The sequence below is a fragment of the Corvus brachyrhynchos genome, unplaced genomic scaffold (genome assembly GCF_000691975.1).
Source record: "Corvus brachyrhynchos isolate BGI_N302 unplaced genomic scaffold, ASM69197v1 scaffold62, whole genome shotgun sequence".
Lineage (NCBI taxonomy): Eukaryota > Metazoa > Chordata > Aves > Passeriformes > Corvidae > Corvus > Corvus brachyrhynchos.
In genome coordinates, this window is record NW_008236629.1 from 1,449,458 (window position 1) to 1,463,606 (window position 14,149).

Below are 14,149 nucleotides of genomic sequence, written 5' to 3' on the forward strand. Positions count from 1 at the left end.
GTCTTATGAACCAGTTTTGGAGCAAGAACAAAAGTTCTACTTGAATTTGCAAAATGAGATTAGACTAAATGCCAGGAAATGGAGGCAAGGAGAATTCTCTTTCAGCTCTCTGTAATTCTACATTTACATGTGCATAGAAAGCTGCATTTCTTGGTGAATGATGTTACACGAGTAGGGAGCAGTCCTGAAGGAACTGGGTGGCTGTAGTTCTTCCTCACAAATAGTAGTGGGTTGGTTCTTCAGAACTGTCTCAATTTCCTAGCCAAGGCTTCATACATTCACCAGAGTGTTGCATTTGCCTGAATAATGATGCAGAGCTTTATCTGAAAGATATTTTTAATAGTGCAGATATATGGGAATGAATGCTTGAAAAAATCAAGTTTTTTCCTCTTTTATTTTATGTTTTGGTCAGGTTGGAGGCTATATTGTGCCATTCTTAGAAGGATGCTGCAAAACATGTAAGTGATTATTGACAATTCCTGCTCCACAAGTCCCTCTGATTTGTCGCCTTATAAATAAAGTGGATTACTTCCTACATAAAAGCTTGATTCACATCTCAAAGGCTGTGCTTCTCCTGGTTTCACTTATGTAAATAATTCTGAAAGCAGTGGAGTTGAAACAAAGGAAAACACTTTAATGCTGAAACATTTACTCCCTGATAACTGATAGTGATTGTAGCTGGTCAGGCCACTGAAATTCCTACCTCGAGTATTTTGTAGTTCTCGTGTAAAAGTCCTCCTAAAATTTTAGGAACTGCATTTAGTATAATAAGGTACTGTGTTTTAGAAGGCACCTTAAAACCATGCTTCGTCTACATTAATATCTTCCTCTTTGGTAAAAATGAACATGGATCTATGTGTTTTGTAAGTTAATTTTGTAAATAATAAATACAGTAATTAATAGACGTAGTTCAGAATCCTTCAGGCAGTATCTTTTAAAAGATTTTGCAACTTAAAAATCCCCCCCTTACTTGATTATCTGTGAGAGCTAGTTAAGGTTCTCTGGGGGAAAAAAACCACAGAATAAAAATTCTCTACAGAATAGGATTGAAAGATACTATTTCTTAATAGAAATCAAGATAATAGAAATAATTTTTTTTCTTAATACATTGGTACATAGCTGAAACATTTTGGCTGATTTCATGAAGGACTTAGGCTGAAGTTGATATTATTAGAAGCAACTGAAAAGGAGATTTTTGTACTGGGCAGTAATATTTTTAAATGCAAAAATATGACTTAATTTGCATAAGTGGCTGACATAGGGACCTGAAAGTGTGCCAGAGTGCTGGAGAAAAATGCAGGTATTTCCTGCTGGGTGGGATGGAACTTGCACAGCCGTGACCACCTGGCATGGTACCATGTGCACAGTTACTGCAGTGGGTTATGTGCTGCCAGCTGGGAGGTACCTTTTGGCATTACTCACTGGTGTTACATTTGGTAGTTTATTGAAACTGTGCAAGTTTTATCTGGTTTTTCTTTTCCTCTGCTCCCACCATAAGGGAATGATAATATCTATTCAAGTTTTTTCCCTCTGACGGACTTGTGTTTCAAGCACTTGTCCTAGTTCTGTGGCAAATTCTCCATAGGCTCTCTGAGATCAGTTTTTGATTATCTGACATTGCCCTTTAATGCCCTAGCAGCCAAATAAGCCAGCTCCTGAACAATTTAGTTAGACAGTTAAACATCCATTAAGCTACTTTTCATCAGGGCAGAAGATCTTGCTACTATGCTTAGAGAAGGATTATAACCACACTCTTTAATTTTTAAGGACAAAAGTAAATTGTTAACCTGAAGCATGCCTCACAAAGTAAAATTAAACCCTTGAAGAACCCAGTGGCTTCTGAGATTTCTAGAGTACATTTCTAGAGTTCTGATTTCACACCTGTTTGTGCACGACACAGAATGTCTGTGAATCATGTAGTTCATTCTGACTACAAGCAAATCTGCCATGAGAGCTGTCAGTCAGTTGTAATTGTGGGAGACATTTTATGAGAAGGATTATCAGCATTTTGTTTTCTTTATAAGTACTTTGCCATTATAAACAATTGATTTTTGTTTTCGGTTTTAATTGGCTTTTGAAAATTAAGAGCCTGGAGCTCCATCAAAACCTAGAGAGGAAATTACACTATTTCTTTTTTGTTGCCCCAAAGGACCCATTAAACTCAGGACACCAGATTGCCTCAGTTACACCAACGTAGATCAGATTCTTCCTGGTTTTCACATGAGATTTAGCAGTGGAAGTAATGCCTGGACATGGCATTGTGAACCCTGCCTGAGCAGGGAAGCAGGACCAGATGACCTCCAGAGGTCTCTTCCAACCTCAGCCATTCTGTGATCCTGTAATATACAGACATTTTAAAGCTGATTTCTGTTTTCCAAAATCTAGTAACTCCCAAATGTTTCCTTACTTCCAGAAATCCTCTGTAACATGTGCTCTGTTCAATGTGTAATATTCTTACCAGGTTCTTCAGTGTCAGTGCTCCTCCCATTCCTTGTTAGCCCAGTCACTCCTACAGCCTATGCTGGCTGTCACACAGGTACCTTTTCCTGAAATAAGTAGGACCAACCCAAACAGCATCATTGTTGATTTCCAACAATGTACTCCCTGATAGGAGCACCAGACCTCACATTACCCAATAATTGCCAAAGCTGCAGTGTAGCACAGCTGCTCATGGTTGTTCAGAGTGGCTCCCATTTTGGTTTGTTTTATGCTTTGCACTGTGTGGGCCGTGCATTGTTGTCAGCCAACAATGTACTGTTGGTAGTAAGCACTTGCTTAGTCTTTAGCTTGCTGCATGTGTAAAATTGGGGTGTTTAAAAAGGTAAACTAATTCCATCATGTTTACAGTGCACTAGAACATAGAGGCTAATTGCTTTGCTTGTTAAAGCTTGTTATGTAAGCCACATTTTTGCAGATGATGTGTCGTACAGTTTTGCTTCCAGTGCCATGTACAGTAGAAGCAAGTAATTGCTTTCCCATCCATAGTTAGGACAGTATGCTGAATACAGCAAGCCTGTGTTTACTCCATGAAAATTGGAGATTATCTTTGTTCTTTTTCATAAAGCATGTTAATTCTTTGAATTGTAACATGGCATGAGCACACTTGTTTTGGCATTTATTTCGTGAAAACAACTCTCCAACTTTCTGTAATAGAAATTATGTTGACTGTAATTTTGTACACCCCACTGAGTGATACATCCTACATTAAACTACACTTATGACTCTAGGACTATTAAATCAAAATCTGTATTTCTCTTTCATATTGATGTCACTTTAAGTGATCACAGTGTTATGAGTCAACCCAAAAACCAAGCAAGGATTTTCAACCATACAGATGGTGCAAAAGAATCTCATTATATTATGACACATATAAAATGGTCCCATGTTTTGTAAGGTTCTCTGTAAAAATATATTTTGTTGTAAAGCTCCTTAAAAAAGCATTGGATACTAAAATACATGCATGGATACTAAAATACATGCATGGAAATACATTAACTATTTATTTTGTACAAGATACGATGTACTTTCACCATAGCCTGGATGAAGTCATAGTCACAGCTGCACTGAATTCTCCACCCTACACACCATGCGTAATGTAAAAGAAGAAAGAACCATGAAAAGAACTGTGAAAAACATGAAATAACGGTGAGTTGGTGTTTTTTGAAAACAATTTTTTTTCTTCATTTCAATTTACTTTTTCCCGAAGCAAACATAATTCAGTGACAGTCAAGCAGTAGCCAGGTGTTTCTGTCTTCTGAGAAGCAGTGTTACTAGTTTGACAGTGATTAGAGCAGGGAACTGGACATTACGCATCAAGATGTACTTAAAATTGTGTCTCAGGTCAGTGTTGGGTATTGATCAAACCAATGAATCCTTTATTGCCCTTGCTTTTCTGGTGCTAAAAGTATTCCCCTTTTGTCAACATCTTTGGATTTTTTGGCTCAAAGAAAACGCAGCTCTGTAAGTAGAGAGTCATTGGGGGCTGCATCATGGTGTGTAAAGTCTGGTGTGAAATACTGGAAACTCTTCTAATGGAATGGGCTGCTCATTCTCTTACAGATCTGCGACATGATGTGGTTTCTTCAGCACAGAGAGGAGCATCCTCAGAAGATCCTGTTCTCTTACAACTGAGCTTTATACTGAACATCTTTGGTTTTCATCCAATGTTCAGCATTTTCTTCTTAAATTAAATTTAACTCCTCATTTAATGTCACGATTTCTTGTGATCTCTTTTATTCGATCCTTTCATGTGCCTTGTACATACTTCTATGAGAAAAATTGTGGAAATAATGTTAATGAAAATGAAAATAAAATGTTTCATTTGTTCACTGGTGTTCTTTGATTTAATAAAAACATACATAAATGTAAAGCCCCCTGAAGCCCTGTTCTTCATTGGATTCTGCTACGTATTCTGTTATGTATTTATTTTAAATTTTGTTTATACCACTAGAACACAAGTGCTGCTATTAAAGCTTGTTGTATTTATTTCATGGAAAATGCACTTTAATTTATTAACAAGTTTACGTTTTGATAATGATACCATTTGGTATCATTAACAAGTTTAATTAATTAACAAGTCTTCTCACAGGAGAGTTTGATCAATTTTATAAGAGTTTTGGAAAACAGTGGACTTACTCCTAAAAGGCTTCTGAGTGAAGAATAAACCTTTTATAGTTGTATTAAAGATAAAAAAGATACTTTAACGAATGAAATAGTTTTAAAAGGTATTCAATGTACAGCTAATGTAATTGCACCAAAGTTTTGTATGTACAGTGATGTATTGGGTATTATTTCATGTCTCTTGACCCCATAAAATGGTCAGGATTGTTCTTGTCTCTGAAATGTTAGAAATTTGAGCTGATATTTTTAAATCTATGCCCATTTTGCAGGTAAGGAAGATGGTAAATTCTGTAAGAAGGTGACTGTTAGGATGACCATCCGCAAGAACGACTGCAGGAGTCACACGCCAGTAAGTAAATAGTCATCGTGATTTCTTTCAATAGAAGAGAAGAAAATACGAGATACAAAAAGAAAGAAAGGAAACTTTGATTCCACAAGGCCTTTGTCTCCATCTCTGTCACAGAGACAGAGGTTTCTGCATTTCACAGAGCTGTTTTAATGCTTCCCTGCGTTCTCAGCAGTCATCCTCTCAATAATAAAGAAAAGGAGGCTATTACTTCTTTTTGTGAGCATTTAGGTGCATGTTGGCTTAGTCTCATTTCACCCTATAATGCAATTATTGTATGCAAATTAACTAATAACTGAACCTTGCCTCGATATTCCACAGTTAAAACAGCTGCAGATGTGTGTAATTTTTCATCTGCCCAGGGAAAGTGTTTAAATGCCAACTTCATGAAGAAAGGAATCCTGGGTCCTGAAAGCTTTTTTTAGGCAGCAGCATGAGCACACTGTAAAATGTGGAGGAAGAATGAGGCACTATCTGTGTGTCTATCAAAGGATTTAGTGTTGGAGGACACCAACTATATCCTGCTGAGCAGTATGGCTGAGAGCAGCAGCAAGGGTGCAGACAGACGTCTCGTGTGAGATGTGTAAGAGCGCCTGGAAAAGCTGTAATAAAAGAGAGTAGGGAAACAGCTGTAGCCTCTAAAATGACTCTGATAGTACATTTAGTAGAGTAAGCTGTTGAGCAGCCAAGACATTTATTCTCAGTGTTTCATTGAAGAGGACCACAAACCCTGACTATTAAATTTGAAAAAATTATCAGTTTCTTAAGCCTATTTGTCTTACAGTCTATATTACACATTTGGTATCATTAGTAGTAGTTCCCCTCGGCTTTCCAAAAGATTGGTTCTTTTATTCCTCCTTGCTGATACCCAGTATAGCAACACTGCATCAGTGTATCACTGAAATGAATACTGTAGAGCGTTGTGGAAAGAACATTTGGTGCTGTGTTCAAGCCAAGGTCGTTATGAATACTTTAAAATTCAAAACTGAAATTGCCTCTTTGTGTCTGTTAAGATGGTCAAAATCTGTTACTGAAATTGACAGCAAAGTCAATTTATTGACTTAATATTAATAATATAAAAATTGAGACCTGTCTGGGCAATGCGCTTCAGGCGTTATTTCCAGATGTAGTGGTAATTCATAAAGGGCTAGAGGAAATACCTCCAAACTTTTCACTGCTTTGCCATTGGATTTGGGTGCCTAATACCTTCACAGTTTCTTGAGAGCCCCTAACTATCCTACCTGCTCCCATTTGCTAATTATTGTCTCTGTGTGTTGCCAGGTGAACATTGTTTCATGTGATGGGAAGTGCCCGTCTGCCAGCATTTACAACTACAACATCAACACCTACGCCAGGTTCTGCAAGTGCTGCAGGGAGCTCGGGCTGCAGAGGAGGACTGTGCAGTTGTATTGCACCAGCAACTCAACCTGGGTCAGCTACTCCATCCAAGAGCCCACAGACTGTTCTTGCCAATGGTCTTAAAAAGCATAAAAGGGAAGAGAACAGCAAGCCCAGCTGTTCACAGCATAATTTTATAATAGTTTATCTATTAAACATACAATAGCCAATCCCCCAAATTTCACCAGTTTAATGCACAAATACACTTGGACTCTCCTAAATTTCTGAAAAGTGGCTTTGCATCACTGGCATTGTGATTCCACTTAATTTTCATTCACAGGGATTGTTTTAAGGGTTCTTGTGATACATGCCAACTTTAAAGGTGATTTACATTAGTGACATCTAAAGAGAAAGAACACCATGGGTTTTGTTCTGGGGGGCCAACCCACTCTTGGTCAAGCCCTCATTCCAGTTTTACATCATGGCCTGACTTACCTGGCAGCAGGTCACTATTTTGAATGCATTGTAATTGTGCAAGTACATTTAGTGTCTGTTAAGAAAAGTTCTTTGGACAACATGAGAAGAATTTTCAGTTTAAATCATATTCCTGTTGCTAAGTAGAGCATGTATAAGAAATTCAGTTTAGGATTTATTTTTCTTTAATCAGGGAAACCTTATCACTACTGATGACTGTATGTAATATTCCCTGGGAATAATTTCAGTTTTTCTAGTGTATTTTATATTGTAGTGAAAAGCATTATGTCAAGCATGTGTTTATGGAACAGATCAGCTGTCTTTAGGCTATCTACATTAGTCATTAGTCACTTTGTCTTTCTGCTAAACAATATGACATAAACTGAAAATACACAGATTTAAAAAATAAAAACCATTTTATATTCCTTTGTATAGATATAACTTAAATGAAAACACTCAGTTTACAAAATGAACCATACTTAAATTGTCTCTCTAGGAGAACGAGCATTGTTAAACATTAATTTTTAAAGAGATGAAAGTTCATTAGGAAAGAGAAAATGAGGATTATATATGTGCCTCAAAGAAAAATAAAATTGGAAGTCTTTGTCACCTGTATAGTAGATGCAACTTCTTATGGTGAGCGCTTGAAATTCAAAATGAACAATTGTAAGGTTTGAAATTTCAAAAGCAATTTTTAAAATGAAAATTGAAATTGTTTTTTGTAATGAACTAATTTTTTTCTTCTCCAAGCTAGTGTTACTATTCTATTCTTCCTTAGCAAACTCCAGCGAGATAAGCAAAAACTCAGTAGCTTTTGTTTTGTAGATTAGAATTGTAGATAGCATGCAGTGATACACTTGAGATCTATAAGAGTAGATAGATCTCAGCATACCTTCTTTGAAAGCTGCTTGTCTGCAGTTAATCCAAAGAAAAACGTGTTGTTAAAATCAATCATGTGAACATTTTTGATATTAATTTTGTATTCTGTACATTTCATTCTTACAATATCTAATAAACAACAGGAAGTCTTATTTTGTTACAATTAATTTTGCTATCTTGCTAAAGCAGCTTTCTGCTACATGATGAAACGCACTATATTTGCTAATATTTTTCTTCAGTGGTGCACGTGGGTAATTTTAGGATTTGCTGATATCACAAGTACTACATCAAGGAGGAAGACCTGCTTATGGATTTTTAAAAATCTACATATTTTTCTGATTTCATCACAGTTCACTTCCATCCTCAGAAATGCGAAATTCCTCTATGTAATTTTATTCAAAACAAAAATTGGAAAGCATTTGTTCATCAAAGTGTAGCAACACAACTCCAACACTGTCAGACTGTCCTGGAAAAACAGGGGTGAAAGAGGGTAAATTTCTGCACATTCCCTTTCCACATTTTTTCTGAGCTAACCCTCAGTTTGACTGCAATGTGTAGACTGTGTTTTGAGTAATTGTTGTGTAGAGATGATCATCCTTCAGCACCTAGGGCCAAATGTGTCTTCAAGCTCTACCTGTTGTTGGTGCAGTCCCTACTCACTTTGCAGAACATGTTCCTTGTTCAAAGCTGTCTTTAAATAGCAAGAAAGAACAGAATTTGGGAGAAGTGCATCCTTTGGAAATCCACGGGGGAAGAAAATGCTGTTTACAGGATACTGAGCAGAGTTAAATCCTCGACATGCTTAAAATTCATGCTTTGGCATTTTCAAAGGAGAAGTTCAGCTTTCTTTAGTTTACCAGCTGGCAGATGCCATCCTAGAGGGCAGGAATTAATAAGAGATGTTCTTTTGCTCTCAACCAAGATGGTATTTGCTTTGAAGCGCCAAACACCACCGTGAGGGACAGACTAGAGCAGGAATTAGGCCTCCCTCCCCTGCAGCGTGGTCCTTCCACTTGCCATTTGAGCAGTGAGCTCATTGTTCCTTGCAGCTCAAGGCACTAACTCTGAAAAACAATTGAGACACAGACTTTCAGCTCTTGGTTGAAGAGAAAAGTTAGTGCAGGCAGTGAGAGTAGAAAGCTTACAATAGCGTGTCTGGTAACTGTAATCAAACACTGCTGGTGCTGCTACTTCAGCAGTAAAATAATAAACAGCATGATAAGCCCTTACTTCTGCTTTTGCAAACATTAAGCTTATGCTGGGAGAAACAAGGGGAAAGATTCAAACTGCCTCTGGCTTGGCAGGGGAAACTAGAGTGTTCCTGCCTCTGTGTTAAATTCCTTCATGTGTTCTCAGGCTATCAGTGGTTGTTCAAAGCCACCCGGGCCCTTCCTGTGTATTTACCTTACACTGCATTTGCACGCAGTAGCTCAGGTGGAAAAAGATGTGCCTTATTTGTACTTCCACATCTTTGGAAACCAAAAGAACCTCAATGTGAGTTTCATCTGGCCGTTCCATGCTGGAGTAACTTGGGCTGTAACAATGACTGAGTCCTAAAACAATTTTATTTTCCTTATATTAAGTCCTTTGCTTGAAACTGACCTGATAGAAAATGAGGCTTCTTAACACTTTGCAAATCTCAGAACTTTGCTCCACCCCTGATAACCCTGTTCCCCTCACATGTATTTGCATGCGTGGAGTTTCTTCACAAATTTGATTCCTAATGTAGGGAGAGAAACATCACAGGCTTGTGTTTCATTAAATCTAGGAATTAAAATCTTTCTAATGCTAGGTGGTTTTCCATCTTTGACTAAAATGTTTCATATTTGGGTATGGAAACATTGGATGGTTGTTACAGTGCTGATTGCTCTTTTTTGTCTCTTTAAAAAACGCTTTATAAGCATTACCTTGAGCAAGCTTACCCAGCCTTGATTCACAGGAAAATATGAGAGATTTGGCAGCTGGACTCTTGAATATTACACATATTGGCCCTTGAGAAAGGCCTTTAGAAAGAAATACAATGATATCAATTGTGTTTTCTAAATGCTCATTCTCTGGGTTAGAGGTACATGATCTGAACTCAGGATAATGGCCTCTTGAGTCTCTAATGGCCTCTCTTCCTCCAATTAGTGCTGCCTGGTGGTTTGGTAAATTGAGATATTGGCATCTGCTGGGTTGCAGTTTAACGTGAACTATTAGTCACAAGTTAAAAAGCTCACACCCCTTCAGACAGCTCTCAAGTATGCAGCCCATGAAGTCAGACCAAAATTATTCAAAAAATGTTGCCCTCACTCTTATCTCTGCCCACACCATCATCTCTCTCCCCCGTACAAGTGGCTAGCTATGAATAATTAAAACGAGGTAACAGCTGCTATGCAGATGGTGATTTTTTGGAAAAATCCCCTCTTAGCGTGATGAAGACATCTAACCTCTTTAGAAATAGTACCTGACAGACTGCCATCCCCTCAGATCTGCTTTCTGCGTGGACTTCTGACCAAGGCTTTGGTCATGTCGGTTCACATCAGCTGTTTATAAGAGAGAGATCTGAATTAACTCAGGTGTCCAGGCTTCATCCGTCACCAAAGGGAGCTGCATCCAGAGAGTGACTCAACCCATCCTAAAATAAGTGTCTAAGATTGATATGGTGATTTATCCTCCGGATGTATCATCTTTCCTTTTCACTGTGGAGGGAACCTGGATGCTAAAATATGGTTAGGTACCTCACTTTTGTACTACTAAAATTAATTTAACTAAAAAAGTTGGAATTAAATTAATTTTTAATGGTTAAAGATATCTCAACAGGCTCAAAAATCAGCTACGCTGATTATTGGACTTATCTGACCATCTCATATGAGATAAGGTGGTATTTGGTTTGCATGAAGCTGAATAGAGTTTCATTTGTCTCATTTGGTCTTCCCTGTATGTTTCAAAGTATACTTCTTTGTATGACATCTGTAAAACTATCCTTGTATCTCCAGAACTGAAGACAGACATCGTCATCAGCCAAACCTTCATGATGGAAAAACACAGCTGAATTTGTAAAGATGTCACGTGTTTATTTCCATGACAATTAGCTGGAAAAGATCTATAAGGTGAGTGAATATTAACATATTTCTGGTTTATAGACCTTTCATTGTGTAGATGCTGGCTTGAGATCTGCAGGTGATTTGTGATCTTACTTTCTAAGCTTTTGGCTTCCAAGAAATTTAAGGTAATGTCATTCTTCAGAAAATTGTGAAAACCCTCTAGGAAATACAAATAAATACTTATTGTATCTACTTGGCACAACTTTGAATGGAAAAAAAATCCCAACAAAACACTTTTGGTTAAAATCCCTAAAATGTTAAAAATGGTTTTCTGGAAGCTTCGTTATTTTCAAATGTTTAGTTGACATACCAATATCTTAGATCCTCACTCTTACCCTTTTCATTTGTGCTCTGGAAGAGAGGTAAAGAGGAGATGAGGGACCATGTTTTCAATGAAAACATTTTGATGTTTTTCTCTTCACAAAGGACTGGCAAGTCCAATTATCATGAAGTTGTTACACAGAGAAAAATGGGAATCAGTACCAAAGGGAGCCTATTGTGATTTTCAGCAGTAGAGGTGGGGAGAAAGTCCCTCCCTTGATAATGAAGGAAAATTGAAATGTTCTGTGTTTACTGGTGGCAATGGCTTTGAGTGCAGCCCTTGAGTAGGATTACTGCAGGTAACAGTAGTTTCTCTCTTAGCTTATTCGTGTGTCGTGGGGATAAAGGAGGAGTGTGGAACTTTCAGGTAGCTCTAATAATGGGATTCTTGTAATTACCTGTAATTGACATGAAATGAAAAAAAATATAACCTAGTGCCCTATAAATGCTGTACTTAAGCTGATCTCTGGAAGGAAATTTACAGCATTTGCACATTTTTTTGTTGGCTCCATGACTGGAGCACAGGGAGAAGGGAAGGTATCATTTTTAGGCTTTAGATTTGGCCATATTGTAGCACTTCCAAATCTTCTGTCAACACTGGCGTGATGTTGCATTCATTAAAAAGTGCACAACCTTTTAAAATATCCATCTGTTATATAAATAAAAATAATGCAGCCCTATATTTTTAAGGTATGCTAATCCTGCATGGCCATGGTCTAATTATCAAATGATTTCATGCTACCCTGGTGGCAGGCAACATCCAGACCACTGAACACTTGCTATGGATCTCTCATTAAATCCCTCTTGCACAGTTTCATTCATAAATTTACCATGGCTTTTAAAATAAAATAGTTTGATGCTTATACAGCAATATCAAGTAAGAGCAGTGTGTTTCCAGAATGCAGCAACATTTTTCAGATGCTCCGCTTCATGCATGACTGAGTAATGGGCGGCAAACTCTATTATTGTTGCCTTTTACCTTGAGTGAAAGCCTTGCTGCTGGTGGGGAGTGAGTGGTGGTTGTGCCCAAAGATGATGTGGATGTGCTCTGGGTGTCACCTTTGTGGAGCTGGGATATTCTATTCTCTGCACCAATCTTCATTTTGATAATAGGTGCCCTAAGCTGGGTATCAACATTCCTGGTCCACGCCCTGCTCCATTCTGGCTACATTGGTGCTAGCGCAGAGGTGCTGGGATGCTCATGGCTCTTGCCTTTTCTGATGTCCCTCCAGCACCACCCTGTGCCTCCTCCCTAGTGAAATATGGTGCCTTATGGAGCTTTGGAAACATGTCATGTTAATCTTGGAGAGCCAAAAGGCAAAGAAAATTGTAGGTTTGTTTATTATGTTGTTAATTTAACTTTGGAAAGGCCTGGAAATTACTTGGTGGAAGTGGGTAATGGAAGTGTTTGCTTGTTTCCACATGACAATTTTAAACTTTTGAATTCAGTGCAAATGGCTTATTCCCAAGTGACCATATGATTAACAGTGGAATTACTGGAAACACAATTAAGGTATTTGTGCAGATTTACCTTAGACTGCAATTTACCCTAAACAGTTCCATGCCATCTGTGCCAACTTAGTGCCATCTTCTCTTTTACAAGACAAGTTCTGCAGCTTAAAAAGAAATCTTCCTTCTGTCTTGTGACTTGGAGTACTCTGGTATTATCATATCACTTCCTCTGGGCTTGCACCACCCCTCATTGCATATGTGTCCCATAGATCTATTTCCCTTGATCTCTCAAAGCACTGCTGGGGTGGAAATAAATAGAATTGTTTCTACCTCTGTGAAGGCTGGTAGAGAGTCAGGTAGCTGGACACGAGTCATGGTGGTGACAAAGAAGAACCTGTGACCCACCGAGGATAGATCAAAGCACCCTCAGGAAATCTGCAGATGACATCAAGCTGAGCAGTGTTGTTGACACACCTGAAGGACAGGAGGCTGTCCAGAGGGACCTGGACAAGCTTGAGAAGTGAGCCATGGAAATCTCATGAGGTTTAACAAGGCTGAGTGCTGATGCTGCACCTGGGTCAGGGCAACCTTGATATCAACAAGGGCTGGGGATGAACAGGTGGAAAGCAGCCCTGCTGAGAAGGACTTGGGGGTGAATGAGAGGCTGGACATGATCCAGCCATGTGCACTGGCAACCCATAAAGCCAAACGTGTCCTGGGCTGCATGCAGAGCACTGTGGGCAGCAGGGGAGGGAGGGGATTCTGTCCCTCTGCTCCACTCTGGTGAGACCCCACCTGCAGTGCTGCATCCAGCTCTGGGGTCCCCAGCACAGGAAGGGCATGGACCTGCTGGAGTGAGTCCAGAGGAGGCCACCAAGGTGGTCAGAGGGCTGGAGCAGCTCTTCTACAAGTAAAGGCTGAGAGAATTTGGTTTGTTCAGCCTGGGAAAGAGACAGCTCTGAGGTGACCTAATTGTGATCTTCCAGTACCTGAAAGGAGCCTACAGAGCAGATGGAGAGGGACAAGAGCATGTAGTGACAGGACAAGAGGTAATGGCTTCAAACTGAAAGAGAGTAAGTTTAGATCAGATATTAGAAACTCTTTCCTGTGATGGTGGTGAGGCACTGGCACAGGTTGCCCAGAGAAATTGTGGATGACCCATCCCTGAAAGTATTCAAGGCCAGGTGGGATGAGGCTTTGAGCAACCTGGTCTAGTGAAAGGTGTTCCTGCCCATGGCAGGGAGGTTGGAATGAGATGATCCCTTCCAACCCAAACCATTCTGTGATTCTGTGGTTCACTGATGGTAGCAAACAGCACCAGTGTTCAGGTAGCTGGGGGCTGCCTGGGAAGGGGAGCACAGGGAGAGAGGCCTTGTGAGTTTGGATTAATTTCCTATCCTTGCTGCATTTTTTTCCCTTGCCTGATGAAAGGTTTGCCACTTCCAGTACTTCATATTGTAGTTCAAATCACCTTGTACAGCTCAAAATATTTTTATCAGCCTTTTATGTTTGCCCCAAACTGCTTCAAATAAGAATGAGAAACTACCACAAGAGTGATTTGCATCTGTGTGCTACCAGCATCCCTGTCTTCCTGCTAAAGTTTAACAAATTAATTTCCCTCTTCTCTGGCACA

General features: G+C 39.1%; 1 protein-coding gene across 1 annotated transcript in view; it reads left to right on the forward strand.

Moving 5' to 3' along the window:
- Positions 1–7,809, forward strand: part of OTOG (otogelin) — a 95,232-nt gene extending 87,423 nt beyond the window's left edge. The window contains exons 52-54 of the mRNA XM_017726562.1: positions 413–458; positions 4,890–4,969; positions 6,248–7,809. Of these exons, the coding sequence (XP_017582051.1) occupies positions 413–458; positions 4,890–4,969; positions 6,248–6,448 (327 nt within the window). The 3' untranslated portion in view covers positions 6,449–7,809. The remainder of the gene's footprint in view (positions 1–412; positions 459–4,889; positions 4,970–6,247) is intronic.
- The last annotated feature ends 6,340 nt before the right edge of the window (positions 7,810–14,149 follow it).